At 48.0% G+C, this 17,110-nt stretch overlaps 1 protein-coding gene across 1 annotated transcript; it reads left to right on the plus strand.

Annotated features, from left to right (window-relative positions):
- Window positions 1-7,011: 7,011 nt before the first annotated feature.
- On the plus strand, window positions 7,012-9,068 carry LOC124705967 (WAT1-related protein At5g64700-like). Its single transcript, XM_047237650.1, has 5 exons — window positions 7,012-7,268; window positions 7,515-7,866; window positions 8,135-8,293; window positions 8,431-8,582; window positions 8,897-9,068. Exons 1-5 carry the CDS (start codon window positions 7,012-7,014, stop codon window positions 9,066-9,068), a joined length of 1,092 nt encoding a protein of 363 aa, XP_047093606.1.
- The last annotated feature ends 8,042 nt before the right edge of the window (window positions 9,069-17,110 follow it).

Here is a 17,110-nt window from a genome sequence, read left to right on the forward strand (position 1 = left end):
TCCTCTCAAGCAACCCTGCAATTAAGATAGAAGAAGTCTCTTGTATCCCCAACACACCTAATACACTTGTCAGATGTATAGGTGCACTAGTTCGGCGAAGAGATAGTAAAACACAGGTGGTATAGATGGTGGTAAACGGTAATTGCGATCTGAAGTAAATATTGCAGGAAGTAAAGATGCAGTAAAACAGTAAATAAGTGATGTTTGCAGTATTTGGAAACAAGGCCTAGGGATCATACTTTCACTAGTGGTCACTCTCAACATTGCAATCATAATTGAATATAAATATAAGCACTTCATCATACTGCGTACTCTCTTGTTGGATAAAGAACTCAAATTCATTGGGCAAGTGTGCAAAAGCACACCTCAAAGGCGTATTCCCAAGTACTAATAAACACCCCACACTGTCAACGTGAGCATTCATAGGAGGTACTAACACACCACAATTCATAAGCGAGTTACACACGGCGCACACACTGTACCGTTACACCGAGGTCACAGTAACCTCAAAGTTCACATAATAAAACACTTGAATAGCATATGACATCTAGATTGTAAAGCCTATGATCACATAAATGAATAAATAAATGCTACTCTCAAACACTCTCTTGTTGGATAACAAACACCATTCATTGTGTAGAGCAACAAGAGCTCCCTCAAGCCGGAGTAAACAAGTTCCACAACGTCATAAAGGAAACACACACGATGCACACACTGTCACCATTACACCGTGGAGAGTGAATCCGGAGTTCATATTTAAAGTAACCTCTAGAGTGCATAATAGACAAGAGTAACATCTACATATTCATAAAGATCACACCATGGGAGAGAGAGATGAACCATATAGCTACTGGTAGAGCCCTCAGCCTCGGGGGAGAACTACTCCCTCCTCATCATGGGAGACAGCAACGGTGATGAAGATGGCGGTGGTGTCGATAGATGGATTCCGGGGGCACTTCCCCGTCCCGGCGGCGTGCCGGAACAGAGACTTCTGTCCCCCGAACTTGGCTTCGCGATGGCGGCGGCTACGTAACTTTCCGTGAAGGAAGACCGATTTAGGGTTTTCGCGACTGGAAGAATATATAGGCGGAAGGGCGGCGTCGGAGGAGTCCCGAGGGGCCCACACCATAGGGACCCCCTTGGCCGCGCCGCCAGGTGGGGTGGCCACCTCGTGGCCCCTCTCCGTCTCTCCTTCGGTGTTCTGGAACCCTCCGTGGAAAATAAGGCCTTGGGCTTTTGTTTCTTCCAATTCCGAGAATATTTCCTGTGTAGAATTTCTGAAACCAAAAACAGCAGAAAACAGGAACTGGCACTTCGGCATCTTGTTAATAGGTTAGTTCCGGAAAATGCATAAAAATGATATAAAGTGTGAACAAAACATGTAGGTATTGTCATAAAACTAGCATGGAACATCAGAAATTATAGATACGTTGGAGACGTATCAGACTCCACCATCCGAAGATAGTCATTGGTAGAATCACCAGGAGCTCCATATGCCAGCATCCGCATAGCCACCGTGCACTTTTGGAGGGCGGAAAACCCTGCCATGCCGGTGCAATCCGACTTGCATCTGGAATATGAGTCGTACTCTCGAAGGGCATACACAATTTTAAGGAAGAGCTTCCGGCTTATCCTGAAACGATGCCTAAAAACAGCCTCATTGTGCAATAGATCGTCGGCGAAGTAGTCGACGTAGAGCATGCAGTAGCCCTCCATTCGCTGCCTCGGCTTGCACTTCCGGCGACCTGGTGCCGACCCACCACGGCGACCAATGGCCGACTCGGCGTACAAGCCGGACAGGCAAGCTAGGATCAGCAGGTGCTCCTCGTCTCGGGCGGCGGCTGCCATTTCTTCTTCAAAAAGCTCGGAGAATATCTGCTCCTCCTCCTCGTCGGAGTCCATGTCCGGCCAGGAAATTGGACGAACGCCTACCGGGCGTGTCGACGAGGAGTGATGTGAGGGAGCTGCCCAGCGGCGAAAAATAGGCAGAGGGCACAGGCGGCGGAATATAGGCTGCTGGGTGGAGGAACGGCGGAGTTGAGGCAACCGGCCGGCGGATTGGTGACGGGGTGGTGCCGGCGGCGACAGAGCAACAGGAGGGAGGGGGATTTGCGTCGACAAAGTGGTGGGGTGATACGTCTCCGACGTATCGATAATTTCTTATGTTCCATGCTACTTTATTGATGATACCTACATGTTTTATGCACATTATATGTCGTATTTGTGCATTTTCTGGAACTAACCTATTAACAAGATGCCGAAGTGCCAGTTCCTGTTTTCTGCTGTTTTTGGTTTCAGAAATCCTAGTAACGAAATATTCTCGGAATTGGACGAAATCAACGCCTAGGTTCCTATTTTGCCCGGAAGCATCCAGAAAACATCCAGGGGCGCCGCCACATCGCGAACCTCCAATTCGGGGGACAGAAGTCTCTGTTCCGGCACCCTGCCGGGACGGGGAAGTGCCCCCGGAAGGCTTCTCCATCGACACCGCTGCCATCTCCACCGCCATCTTCATCACCGCTGCTGCTCCCATGAGGAGGGAGTAGTTCTCCATCGAGGCTCGGGGCTGTACCGGTAGCTATGTGGTTCATGTCTCTCCTATGTACTTCAATACAATAATCTCATGAGCTGCCTTACATTATTGAGATTCATATGATGATGCTTGTAATCTAGATGTCATTATGCTAGTCAAGTGGGTTTTACTTATGTGATCTCCGGAGACTCCTTGTCCCACGTGTGTAAAGGTGACAGTGTGTGCACCGTGTGGGTCTTTTAGGCTATATTTCACAGAATACTTATTCACTGTTATGAATGGCGTAGTGAAGTGCTTATTTATATCTCTTTATGATTGCAATGTGTTTTGTATCACAATTTATCTATGTGCTACTCTAGTGATGTTATTAAAGTAGTTTATTCCTCCTACACGGTGTAATGGTGACAGTGTGTGCACTCGTGTTACTACTTGGCGTAGGCTATGATTATGATCTCTTGTAGATTATGAAGTTAACTATTGCTATGATGGTATTGATGTGATCTATTCCTCCTACATGCGTGAAGGTGACAGTGTGCATGCTATGCTAGTACTTGGTTTAGTCGTGTCGATCTTTCATGCACTCTAAGGTTATTTAAATATGAACATTTAATTGTGGAGCTTGTTAACTCCGGCATTGAGGGTTCGTGTAATCCTACGCAATGTGTTCATCATCCAACAAGAGAGTGTAGAGTATGCATTTATCTATTCTGTTATGTGATCAAAGTTGAGAGTGTCCACTAGTGAAAGTCTAATCCCTAGGCCTTGTTCCTAAATACTGCTATCACTGCTTGTTTACTGTTTTACTGCGTTACTACTGCTGCGTTACTACTGCTTGTTTACTTCCTACAATATTACTACCATCAACTGCACGCCAGCAAGCTATTTTCTGGCGCCGTACTACTGCTCATATTCATTCATACCACTTGTATTTCACTATCTCTTCGCCGAACTAGTGCACCTATTAGGTGTGTTGGGGACACAAGAGACTTCTTGCTTTGTGGTTGCAGGGTTGCATGAGAGGGATATCTTTGACCTCTTCCTCCCTGAGTTCGATAAACCTTGGGTGATCCACTTAAGGGAAAACTTGCTGCTGTTCTACAAACCTCTGCTCTTGGAGGCCCAACACTGTCTACAAGAATAGAAGCACCCGTAGACATCATGGGGTTGGTCTGTTCTCTCGCCGATAGAGCGGACCCGTTCCCGCTTTTCTCTCGTCCGGAGCCCCCGAGCGCACCCCGGGGGGGCGGGGATGGCCTGGGCTCTCCGGATGGATGAAAAGCCGGGGGTGCGACTGGGCCGTTTTCGTCCATCCGGATGAAAAAAAGACGCCCTGGGGGCCTCATCGGGAGACGGGTGGAGATGCTCTAAGATCAAGATGGGTTCACCACCACATACAAAATTTTGCACATATAGATGCATACACGTAAGAATTATATATATCTAGTTGAACGGCGCTATATACTTAATTGTATTATAATTGATGTTGAGTTAGTAATTATTAAAGACCATCGTACCCTTAGGTATGAAGAGGTACGGAACAATCTCAACCGAAGAACGTTATCTATACGATACTATTAGCATTTCCTATCTGCGTGCTAGTAACTAGTAAGAACAGCAGATAAAAAAAAACTAGTAAGAACAGTTGTGATAGCTGGTTGTAAGAATAGTTCTCTCTCTATTTTTTTGCTCTTCTCTGTTAGCTGTGGAAACTACCGTTTATTTGTTGTCTTTAAGTTGGATTGAAGTGGTGTCCGTCAAAGCAGAGGAGCCACCGTTCTCAAAGATCTTCAGGAGCATTGGGATCTTCATGACGATCATATACAAGAAAGATAACAGGGGCGCCTTTAGCCCCATGGTTCTGAGAAATCACCTCCAGGTCAGCTGAAAATGATCTGATGAGATGGCAAAAAAAATACACCATCTCTCGGAGCATTGATTCTTTGAAAACCCAATTGACCTGCAATCTCTAAGGGCATCTCCAATGGCGCGACCTAAACAGTCCTGCCTCGTTCGAACCGGTCCGTCCAGACAGTAGGACCGCTTGCGCACACTCTAGCATTGCGACCAAAACAGACCGACTGGTATGTCACGATCTATCGGTCTACTAAATTTGGGGAGCCGATGCATCTGCGCGGACGCACCGCAGACAGGGTGCATGTCCTCCTACACGTTTAGCAGGCCCGCATGGCAGCGACCCGAGGGTATAAGGCTGCCGGCGGCAGCAACCATGGCCATCAAATCCATCGCTGACCATTGCTGCTGCCTCGACTCCTTCACCGGCATTAATGCCACTAGCGCTAGAAGGTACGCGAGCATTGATGGCCAGAGCTACTTAAACTAGCCCTGTGTATGTCTCTCCTCCCTAGTCCCACCGCCATCGCCATTGCTAGCAAAACGCCTCCAAAACCTACGCCGATGAAGATGCCTAAGTGGTTGAAGGAGATGATCAATGACCATGAGGCGGGATCCTCGTCACCGTCACTGGTCGTCTCCGCTAGGTGTGACAGATTTCTTCAGGCCACAAGCCGCTGCAGCGGCGATGCTCCACCAGCTGCCCCAGCGACGCGAGCGCAACATGCACTAAATGCCCATGCCGGTGTGCTATCGACAGTGGGCACAAGCCAACCCGTGCCTACAGCGCGATGTCTCGCTGCTCGACGCTGACATCCGAACCGCGATAGGGCGCCAGTGCCACCACCGCCGATAGGCGAGGGCTAGAGGCGGAGATGCGTTGTCGCATGCATCTGCTTCTACAGGTTCTGCACTACGACCATGCGTACCTACGACACGAGACTTCTGGCAGGCATTCCTCGCCTAGGAACACGAGGCACGACGGGCGACGCGGGAAGTGTGGGACTTCTAGCCTAGTGAGGATTGCGACGACCTCTCCACAGCCACCGACGAGGACGACGGCGACACGCCTCCCGTTGCGGTGAATAGGAGCCTGCTCGAGACTAAGACGAGGAGGTGGCCATCGCCTGAGCCTTGGAGGAGTCAAAGGCGGAGGAGTAGTCCAAATGAAAGTGGGACGGCCTTGACAAGGTCGTTCGCCTCACAGCGATGGTGGCGGAGCACAACTCCTCGCTACCACCGCCACCACCACTGCCGCCGCACAAGCCACGGCTAGCCGCGTGGGAAGGGCAGCTGGTTCCATCACCGTAGAAGAGTATGCCACCGGCGCTCCCTGTGTGGTAGCCATGTCGCCTGCACCGCAACATGGAGCACTGGAGTACCCTGCGTGGGCACAATGGGGTCTTGGACACCACCCCCGTTCGTCGACCTCACCGAGGACAGCGAAGATGAGTAGATGGTGGTGCCGTCGACAGAAGACGTAGTTAGGTTTAGTAATTTTTTTTTCCTTACAGGTTTTATTTGAATTTCAGTAGTTTGTTGTCTTCCGCTATCGGGTTAGAATGGTCATCGTGGACCGGGGTCGCTACTAGTCGCACTGACCAAGCAGGCCAAACCACGACACATTTTTTTGTCCGGCGTGAGCCTAACGAACCAAATCGAACTGAATGGGTTGTTGTTTTGGGTCGCGTCGGTAGAGATGTCCTAACGAGGCTTTTGAATCCAACCTTGACCCCAATAACTTAGGCTGGACAGTGATGACTCATATTTCTGCTAAGTCTTGTCGGTTTAGGTAAGTAATTACGCCTTGCAGTGCGTCTGATGAAAATACTTCTTGTACCCCCGTTTCCACGCACGTCGCTTTATTTTTCAGTTGGACATATTTGTGCTGTTGCCCAGAAGACTTGTTTTATTTCTTGATTCGCAGCAGAACAAGGACGAAAAAATACCCAAAGTCAGCTGCTGGACTCATTAAATGCTACTGGAATTAATAAAGCAAAGCTTCATAGTCTTTATGTACATATTAGCGTACAAAAGATTCACTTGAACGATTTTTGGCCTGTGTGGAGTCTGAACACGCACCCCCTCCTGCTTCAGCGCGTCAGTCCCCGCGTTTAGAAAAACAAAATATAGTACGGAGTAGTACAATACTAGTACTTTATACTCATTTTTTTTTCGATAAAGGAGCATCGCCCCAGCCTCTGCATCAATAGATGCACACGGCTTTCTTTATTAAAAAACAAGTGTCAAATCACCATAAACCATCCTCACTTATTACAAACTCATATGCCTCGACAAGAAAGGTGAGGAACTTCTGCTTAGCTACAAACTCGTCAGGTTAACAGTCACTTGCATGACGCAGCACGTACGCGTTTACTCTCCAGTCTCCACTAACTCTGGTCACTATGCGTGATTCATACCATCTAGCTAGCTAGCTAGCCCCATACAAATATGCTACCAGGGACCGTGCTAATGCTTTACTGGGAGATCGAGAGTGTATGCTCATACATTTGAACCAGCGATAAGTTCTTCTTTGTCCAAAGTGAAGCAGAAGCACAACATACACATCACACTAGCAGGGCAGCTCCGGTCGGCAATACTGCATCGACATCGCCAGCGCCAGGGCCATGGTAGACGGGACAAAGAAGCCGTACGTCGTCGCTGTGGCCATCCAGGTCATCTACACTGGCCTCTTCGTCGTCTCCAAGGCGGCATTTGACAGTGGCATCAACACCTACGTCTTCATCTTCTACCGCCTCACCGCCGCAACGGCCCTCCTCCTCCCCCTAGCCCTCATCTCCAGCTGCCGGAGACGATCAACCACTATGGCGACAACAATGTCGTGCTGGCTTGTCTTCAAGCTCTTCCTCTACGCCTTACTCGGGTATGCACATATATCCACGCATTTCTCACTGGGAAGTTCATTTTTTTCCCTGAAAATGTTATAAGGAGGTTCAAGATCGTTAGCGGGGATGTACACGGAAGGCATGATTATGGTTCAAAGTTTTGAAAAATATTTGAATGATCAAATATAAGAAGTTCCAAAAAAAAATCAACAATGTGTTTTTAGTCAAATTTTGGCAAGATCTAATCTGTTTTTTTTTTAACTATTATGTTACATGCATTGCAGGAACACCTTCACCCTGAATGTGTACAACGGGAGCCTGAAGCAAACCTCAGCTACCGTGGGGTCGGCGGCCACAAACTCAATGCCGGTCGCCACCTTCCTACTCGCGCTGCTGCTACGGATGGAGGCGGTCAAGGTTCGGAGCCGCTCTGGACTAGGTAAGCTCGTTGGCGTCGCGTTGTGCGTCGCGGGAGTTCTTGTCATCGCCTTCTACGCAGGGCCTTCGATACGTCCACTCGCCCATCACCCCATCTTTGCTCACAAGCCACACAGCGTCAGTAATAGCGCATGGATCAGAGGCACCTTCCTTCTTCTCCTCGCATGTGCAACATGGTCTCTTTGGATCGTCCTACAGGTTAGCCTGCATTAAGTTAGGAGTTAATTTCACATTCATCTCTTGTATGCGTCTCTTAATCTATGAAGTGGTTAATTTTACTTATACTACATGTACTATATGCTTATGTTTGTGAACTGTCATGCATTTTCGTGCATGGATGTAATTAATGTTTATTACCGTTTCTTTACTTATTTCCATTCACATGCATATGTACGTTGATTTGGGTTTATTTAATCATTTGCATTTATATACTATATATCTTAATGTATGTGTGTAATGCATGCAGGTTCCGTTGCTTAAAGAATACCCAAACAAGCTCATGGCGACCGCGATGCAGTGCTTGTTTGGTGCACTTCAGTCCTTTGTTGTGGCTGTGGTAGTTGAGAGGGACTTGGCCAAATGGAAGCTTGGGTTGGATATCGGCCTCCTTGCCATCCTTTACTCGGTTAGTGAGCTACTTTTGTTATCTTTTCTCTTGGTAAATGCATGAATAGTTTTGTAATCTTTATTTGAGTGGACAAATTTTCAAATCAATGTTGGTGCAAATGATGGACTCACTATCACCACGTTCAAATGTTGCAGGCTTTCTTGGGGACAGGTGCATTGATGTACCTTCAAGCATGGTGCGCGGAGATGAAAGGACCCGTGTTTGTCGCAATGTGGAGCCCATTGGCTCTGGTTTTCACGATCGTCTGCTCGTCTTTCTTCCTTGGAGAAGCCGTACACCTCGGAAGGTACGTAATCTTTTGAAAGCAAATAGTTTAACTGAATAGATATCTAACAATTTTCATGGTAAAATGGAAAAATTGAGAACTATTTTAGCACCTTAAAGGTTGCCTATTCATTAAGGCAAAAGGTCTACTACCTCGCATTTGGAGTCGCATATTTTTAGGGAGCATACCAAAATCTCTAAATATCAAAGACAATGATACTAGCAAACTAAAGATTACTCGAAAATATGAGTTGAAATACTGCAATTATTCTAAATCAATTTGAGTGACATAAATTATGATAGGAAAAACTAATTTGTTTGCCCTTGATTTTGCAGTATTTTGGGTGGAATTCTACTCGTTGGTGGCCTATACAGCGTGTTGTGGGGAAAAAACAAGGAAAATGAAAACAAGGTAACACCGGTGGTGCTAGAAGAAATACAAAGTCAAGGAGAAGGAACCGCAGTACATGAGAAACATGAAGAAGACGAGTTAACATCACATGTATAAAGCTCAATTTACACCCAAATGAATGTAACGCTTGTTAGATATATGTACGGTTGAGATTAGATTAGGTTTAGATCTGGTAAAAAATTTCGATCTGGTAAAAATAAAATTTTTCTTGCACTTAAACTCTCCTACCGCATTGTAACTCTATATATATCTCACAAGGGTCCAAGCAATATGACACACAAATCTAGGGTTTTACAATTTCAATATGGTATCAAAGCAGTTAGCCTCGCGGCGTCGATCTTAGGTCCTCCCACCATTTCCGCATTGTGCCGCTCCCGAGGAGATCTCTCCTCGGGGGGGGGGCGGCACCCGATTTTGATCAAAGATTAGTTCGGTTTAGATTGGATTAGATTCAGTTTTCGAAATTTCCCAATTTCTATACTAGATCCAATTAGCCAAATAGACACGATGATCCTATACTCCCGTGAGAAAATCCTGCGGAGAAGAAGCGGTTGAAATCATCTAGCTCACGCAGGCGCAGCGACCAGCAGCAGCTCCGATCTGGCCTCCGGGGTGCATCACGTGGGCTCTACATCAACGAGCCCGGACCACGCAGCCGCGCACACGAGATCTCAGAGAGTATACACCGGCACGACGTCCTCGAGAGCTGCTGGCCAAACTCTGTGCAATCCGTGCGAGTTCAGTTGGGACACGCACGGCTGCCCCACAAAACCTTTGCCTAGGATGCAAATCCATCTACGCACGGGCCTAATCCTGCCGGATCGCACCGGCCGTCGCCCACGCGGACACTATCAGCAGCTTCAGCATGCCAACATACACGCGCCTCTTCAAAAACAAGTGCGCCATCACATCATCTACGTCGCCGGCCGATCTGCACCTACGTCGCCGATCCGAAACATCTCCGTCAAGCTGTACAACTACACCAAAATCTACGTCAAGTTCTACATCGTCAACTACATCGCCAAGATCGACATCACTACGGTCTTCACCGACATCTTCGTCAGCACATTGCCGCCACGTAAAACCTAAAACCCTAGAAAATAAAAACGTGCAATTTTTTGGTGCTTTCGGCAAATGAGGCTACACCACATATGCCGACTATGACATCGACCACACCTTGATCACGGGTACATCACGATCGGCTACCTCGACATCGTTATCAAGAAAACGTCTACAGCAACTGAACAACTCCAATTAACAATGTTCGTGTTGTCACTTGCGTTCAGGATACTCCCGCTGTGACTGCGAGAGGGAAGAGAAGGAACCAGAAGGGGACGCCAATTATGACAAGGAGAAGAAGCGACGGGAGCACGACAGACTCCAAATCCAGTAGCAAGCGTTCGCTTCACTCCTACGACTGAGAGGGAATATTCGGATACATGTACGGGTGAGATTATATTAGGTTTAGATCTTCTTTCACTTCAAGTCTCCTACCGCATTGTAACTCTATATACCCCACAAGGGTCCAAGCAATACGACACACAATTCTAGGGTTCTACAATTTCAGTACCGCTAACAACATGTGACATGATTGCATAAAAGAAGTACCTTCTATAGAAAATCACAAATTTTCAGTATATACTTCTCATGTAACAAGTTAGTTGACGGCACGGTCTTCATTGTTAAACTTCGACAATCAATATATGTGTAATTTTTTATTCCAATAAGATTGTGTTAGCACCAGATTTTAACCAGATCAGGTGATGGGCCATGATGAAGATGGGCTTGAAGGATATATACACGGAATGTCTCTGAATCGGCCTTGTACGAGAATTTGGGCTGAATTGCCCGTGTATCTGTACATTAGTAGATTGCATCTTAGTTTAGAATTAAGAGATAGAGTTTAGCTCGTACACGGTTAGGTGTACTTCCAAAGATAGAAAGTCTCTGGACTATAAATATGTACCTAGGGTTATTGAGAAAGGAGGACGATCACGTTCACAACAAACACAAACCAGGCGCATCGCCACCCCTTGTTTCGAGGGTTTCTTTCGGGTAAGCATCATGCTGCCTAGATCGCATCTTGCGATCTAGGCAGTATACGTTTATTCGTTATCTGGTATTGCTCGTGCTGAAACGTTGTTGATGGCGAGCAATACTGTTTATCTTAGGTGTTTTGGGGTTTGCATCGATGCTCTTATGATCTGCTTAATTAGCTATGCTGCCCCACGACATCTAGCTGCCCTTACACCTATCTTAGGTGTAAGGGCAGCACCTTGCTTAGTCTTTATTTAGTAGATTCGATCTGTTGCGGTTGCTCCTTGTTCTTCAAGGATTAGTTTAATATCTGCATAGTTAGGCCTTGCAAACGGGTTGAACGATCCAGTAGCGCGTAGGGTACGGTTTGCTGATCCTAGAAGGGACGTTCCGGGAATCGACACCATGTTGGTTTTTAGGCCTCATCTAGGGTTAGTTTTCCGTTATCTTACGTATCTGCCAGGCTCAATCACGTGTAGGATGTTCCGGTTATGCGGTGAAAACCCTAAACTGTCGTAGATTTGATTAGCTTAGTATTGATAAAGCAAGAAACCCATGTTATTGCATATCTAACATGATCCATGGGTTGATCGGCTCCTTGAGTCGATCTACAGGGTAACCTGAGAGCCGATCGAGGCTCATTTAATGTTTACGTGTCTACCATGCAGGAAACTAATCGAAGCGATCCAACACCTTCCTGACCAGGTATAGGTCAGGTGGCATGCCCTCGCATCCGCTAGGACGCGTGCCGGAGCACTGCGGGCCGTTGATCGAGGTGCCAAGGCCAACGAGCAGTCTTGGGAGCCTCCCGGCTCTTCGTGTTGCTTAACCGCTGCCCGCCGGTGGGTTTTGGCAGGCAACACATTCTGGCACGCCCGGTGGGACATTCTACGACAACGGCATCAGCATCTGCAGCTGAGATGGCGGATAAGCCAGTCACGTACGACGAGCTGACTGATGATCACAAGAAGAATTATGATACGATCAAATCTCAGTTCGAAGCCGATCTCATCGGCTCTTTCGAGAGAACCCGTTCGCACGGCATCAGGTGGAAGGGATTCTCACCCGAAGGCGTTCTTGACGGGATAGACCTATCTCTCCCTTCAGTGGAACGCACCAGAGCTCTGCGCCAAGAAGTCAACTACATGGTGGCTCATTCCATGCACCGTTTTTCTGAGAGCTTGCTGAACTCTTTGGAGCGCATTGCGGTGCGCGTGGTTCAGGAAATCATGAAGCATCAGTACTCCCCTTCAGGACCTACTCTAGGGACTCACCAGGGAGAGGTACCGCTCTACACCAGACCACCGGTGCCATTCGCGCTTGCCGCTCCGGAGCTACAGGCTTCACCGGCATACGTCGTCTACAAGGTTGGAGGTGATCCTGGAGATTGCCAATTCCTGTCTGAGCCACCCAAAGAAATCCCGCATGGATACGTGTGCACATACGTGCCTGACTGCAACAACTTCACGCGCACGAACCAGATGGCAGCGACATGGATTTCAGCAGGAGGGATTCCTGGAGTAGGAGTGATTTACGGGGCGGACGCCGAAAGACGAGCGTGGCTAGCTAAATATGCCACCGGAACGAGTCATGAAAGCTCAGCCCCTGCAGGGCATACCCAGGATCAAATCAGCACGATCTTGAGAGACCAGTTCGGCATCCTGCCAAAGAAGAGAACAATCGGCTACTCAAAGCCGTATCCTAATGAATATGACCTGATCCCGCTACCGCCCAAGTATCGGCTCCCGACTTCACAAAATTCGGTGGATCGAAGGATCTAGCTCGATTGAGCATGTGAGCCGATATTTGGCACAGTTGGGCATGGTTCCAGCATCTGACCCGCTACGTGTAAGGTTCTTTGCGCAATCTCTCACGGGTCCAGCTTTTGGGTGGTATACCTCGTTGCCACCAGATTCAGTTCGGTCATGGAAGCAACTGGAAGAGCAGTTTCACATACAATATCACTCAGAAGCTACCGAAGCTGGCATTGCCGATCTGACACAGGTGCGGCAAAGGCGGGGAGAGACGGTGTCTGAATACATTCAGCGTTTCAGGACTGTCAAGAACCGATGTTATTCGGTTCGTTTATCTGAGAAGGAAGCAGTCGATCTGGCAGTAGCAGGCCTCTCGGCACCGCTCAAGGATCTGACTTTCCAAGCGGACTACAATTCACTGGCGCATCTGGTTCAGAAACTGACATTGTATGAACAGCGCCACCCAGAATTGTACCAAGACAAGTTCAAGCGCCCGGTAGCCCTGGTCGAGGCAGAAGAAGATGAAGACTTTGCAGAAGATCAGGAAGTCGCCGTGGCTGAATGGGCTCGGGGGGCAGCACCCGTGTCCTGCAAGTGGGTGAAACAACCAGGGCCTGCAAAGGGGTTTGACTTTGACATAAGCAAAGCTGAGCAGATTTTCGATTTGCTGCAGAAGGAAAAACAGCTGAAGTTCCCCGAAGGCCATAAATTCCCTATGGTGCAACAAATAAACGGGAGACCGTACTGCAAATGGCACCACTCATTCACCCACGTCACCAACGACTGCAAAGAGTTGCGTCGGCAGATTCAAATGGCAATAGAGTCAGGCCGATTGATCTTCAGCCAATTTGCCATGAAGGTGGACACACATCCGTTTCCTGGCGTCAACATGGTGGAACTCGATCACTCCATGAGGTGCGGGTCAGGTTTCTCTTTCGATGTTAACATGGCAGGGCTTGTAAACCGCCATGGCAAGGATATAGGAGAAAGCAGTCACTCCTGTGGCAAGGATAAGGAGGAGGCCGATCCACGCGACCGGCCCCGATATGAGGACAGACGGTACCTGATCGGGGAAGAAGTGAGAAGCGTGCGATATCAACGACCACTCTCTGCACATCTCCTTAACAAATATGAGCATCAGTATGACCGACGTCGGTGCTACGACGTGGACGATGAGAGATATCGTCGGTCTGATGCAGACAACAGGAAATATCGTCGATATGATAGAGGCGATGCAGGATATGAGCGCCGCGCTAGGGGGCAGTCGAGAGAGCAGGAAGACCCGGACGGTACATCGGGATTGTCCTTTCTTTAAGCACTGTTGGGACTCAGGAATGAGCCGATTGCCTACAATCGGCAACTGCCCGGAGTGTAGTCGACCAAGGAAGGGCGCAAGTGAGGTGTCAGTGTTCAGATGTCTAGGACCCCTCCCACCTCAGGACCGACGAGCTGAGTCATCTCGAGATGAAGATTTCGAGGAATCAGAAGATGAAGAAGAAGATAGATATCACCGGCCAAGGTGGTGCCCTGATGGACTCAGCCACTCCCAAAACGTAGAGTGCAGCGGCTACGTAACTTGGAGGAAGCCGAGGCACAGTACCTGTACAACTTAGGAAAGCTCGGCCCGATCTGGCCGTAAAAATTCAGCAAACGTTGGAGACGGAGGCACGGCCACAGAAGAAAGTATGGCGCCCCAAACAGACAAAAGCCGATGCGGAGGCATCGGCTGGCACAAACATGGTGTTCATACTGCCGTCAGAGTTTCGTACTCCAGGGACCGAAGAAGAGCCAGTAGCACAACTTGACTGCGGTCCGCGGCCAGTTATCTTTGAGAAGCCACAAGAGAGGAGCTACAGGCATTTGAAAGCCCTGTACCTACGAGGATATATCAATGGGCAGCCTATCGGCAAGATGTTGGTCGACACAGGAGCAGCAGTCAATATCATGCCGTACTCCATGTTACGACGTTTGGGACGTTCCAACGAAGATCTGATCAAGACCAACGTCACACTAAGCGATTTCAACGGCCAAGCATCAGAAGCACAAGGCGTTCTGAACGTGGAGCTGACTGTGGGCCGGAAAACCATCCCTACGTCGTTCTTTATCGTCGACAGCAAGAGCACTTACGCTGTCCTGCTAGGGAGAGATTGGATCCACGCCAACTGTTGTGTTCCATCCACAATGCACCAATGCCTGATACAGTGGGATGGAGATGAAGTGGAGGTTGTTCATGCAGATGACTCGATCGAGATCTCATTAGCGGGCATGAACATTTGGGATGCAGACGACCAAGAGCCGCTCTCTGGAATCAGTTTAGACGGCTGTGAGCGCATCAAAGCTTCAAAAAACGGGGTGAGGCTGGTCTTATCCACCGGCCTGACAGAGTAACAAGATCCAAGTCATTGGACGTGCGTGGCAAGGCCGATCCCTGCGATCGGCCCCAGAAAATAAAAAGCAAGGATCTCACCTCAAGCATGTCACGTAGTCATGGAGTACAGATAAGGTGTAAACCTTCATGGTGCGACGCAGTTGCAAAGGAGGCCGATTCCAGCAATCGGCCAAAATTATCCTCACCATACGTATTAGACTCTGTGCAGCACCTATTTAGCATTGTGTGTTTTGTGGCAGGCTTATGGATGGCTGGAAAGCTGATATCTTCAATTACTTGAAAGATTCGGCTCGGGGGCATACACACGGAGAAGGTACGAGGCTACGAAGTATGTACCCAGGAGGAGCCGATTCATGAAATCGATCGGCCAGCAAAAAATCGAAAATAGAAAAATTTTAAGTACAGCCGATGCTCGGACATCGACTTTAGAATAAAAAAAGCCGATGCACAGCCATCGACTCAAGAGGTACAAGCTGTTACAGACAGAGGTACAAGCTCAGTGGAGCAGTTATCGGGTTACATGAAGAAGCTTTACTGAACGAATGCCTCAAGGGCACGGAGTGCGGTGGCACGAACGCGATCCACTTCGGCGATCTCAGCCTCGTCGTCTTCGTCCTGGCCTGTCACCAGCTGCTTGTTCAAGGCGCGGATTTCGGCCAGATCAGTCTTCAGTTCAGCTTTGAGGCCTTCTGCTTCCTCGTGGGAGCGGGCAATAAGAGCTTCCTTATCTTGGATGAGCTGTTTGGTTACCCGGACCCTCTCTTCAAGGTTGTCAACACCCGGATTTTTAAGTCCGGATGCCTATTATGTCATACATCGCAATCCCAGGAATATTCTTGTTGCGAGGCATAATAGTTAAGTATCACAGTCATCATTCATTACAAACCATAAAGTCTATAGTCCACAGGCCAACGCTTGACGTCAGCAGACTCCTAGTTGTGGTAGACGTCCTGCTGCTCTTCCTCCTCGTATTGCTGCTCCTCTTCATAGTCTGGCCATTTGAATAGCCAGGGACACAGCCGTGAGTACTTTAAGTACTCGCAAACTAATACTAGTGTAAGTGCTAGCATTTCTAGTAAAGGGGGTGCTAAGCCCTAGTTTCTTTGCATAAAGCCAATTTTAATTTGCAAGTATTTACTCAATAATTATTCAGGTGCTAACTAACTCAAGTGGGAACATTAGTGTCATTCCCACAACATTGTTGTGATTCAAAAACCCAATTCACCATTCATCATCAACATTTTCAAGAATCTAATACTGGAAACTGTATGGCCTTTCCAACCTGTCCGTAACCGTGGACACGGCTATTCGAATAGATTTACACTCTGCGAGAGGTTGCACACTTGTGCCACAACATTTGATTTCATCCGTCGGGATAACCCCGAATCATCGTAACACGATGACGCGGATCATCAACCATAACCTTTCATTTACAAACTCTAGTATGAGCACCTCTCCCCATGAGCTTGGCCTCCCAGTGATGACCAAGCTGTCGGCCCGGGAACTGCACGAGGGCTTGGCCGTACAATTCACCTTCAATTCACATCATTCATCAACAACGCAGGCAGCCTCGGCATAACCCCTATGATGTGTGTTTAGAGGGAACCCATACTAAGGTACATAAACTTCTAGTTAAGCCCTTACCCATAATCAGGTATTGTGGGGGTACTTATGAATTGGAAAGGTATCTGATACGTCTCCAACGTATCGATAATTTCTTATGTTCCATGCTACTTTATTGATGATACCTACATGTTTTATGCACATTATATGTCATATTTATGCATTTTCTGGAACTAACCTATTAACAAGATGCCGAAGAGCCGATTCGTTGTTTTCTGCTGTTTTGGTTTCAGAAATCCTAGTAAAGAAATATTCTCGGAATTGGACGAAACTTTCGCCCGGGGTCCTATTTTTGCACGAAGCTTCCGGAAGACCGAAGACCTAACGAAGTGGGG

Source organism: Lolium rigidum, chromosome 4, assembly GCF_022539505.1.
Source record: "Lolium rigidum isolate FL_2022 chromosome 4, APGP_CSIRO_Lrig_0.1, whole genome shotgun sequence".
NCBI classification, from domain to species: domain Eukaryota; kingdom Viridiplantae; phylum Streptophyta; class Magnoliopsida; order Poales; family Poaceae; genus Lolium; species Lolium rigidum.

Excerpts from the sequence above, each read along its gene's own strand:
- LOC124705967 (XM_047237650.1), top strand. The coding sequence starts at position 7,012 with ATGGTAGACGGGACAAAGAAGCCGTACGTCGTCGCTGTGGCCATCCAG. Across the intron at positions 8,294-8,430 it reads TCCTTGCCATCCTTTACTCG|GCTTTCTTGGGGACAGGTGC; the intron begins GTTAGTGAGCTA and ends CAAATGTTGCAG. Across the intron at positions 8,583-8,896 it reads GAAGCCGTACACCTCGGAAG|TATTTTGGGTGGAATTCTAC; the intron begins GTACGTAATCTT and ends TTGATTTTGCAG.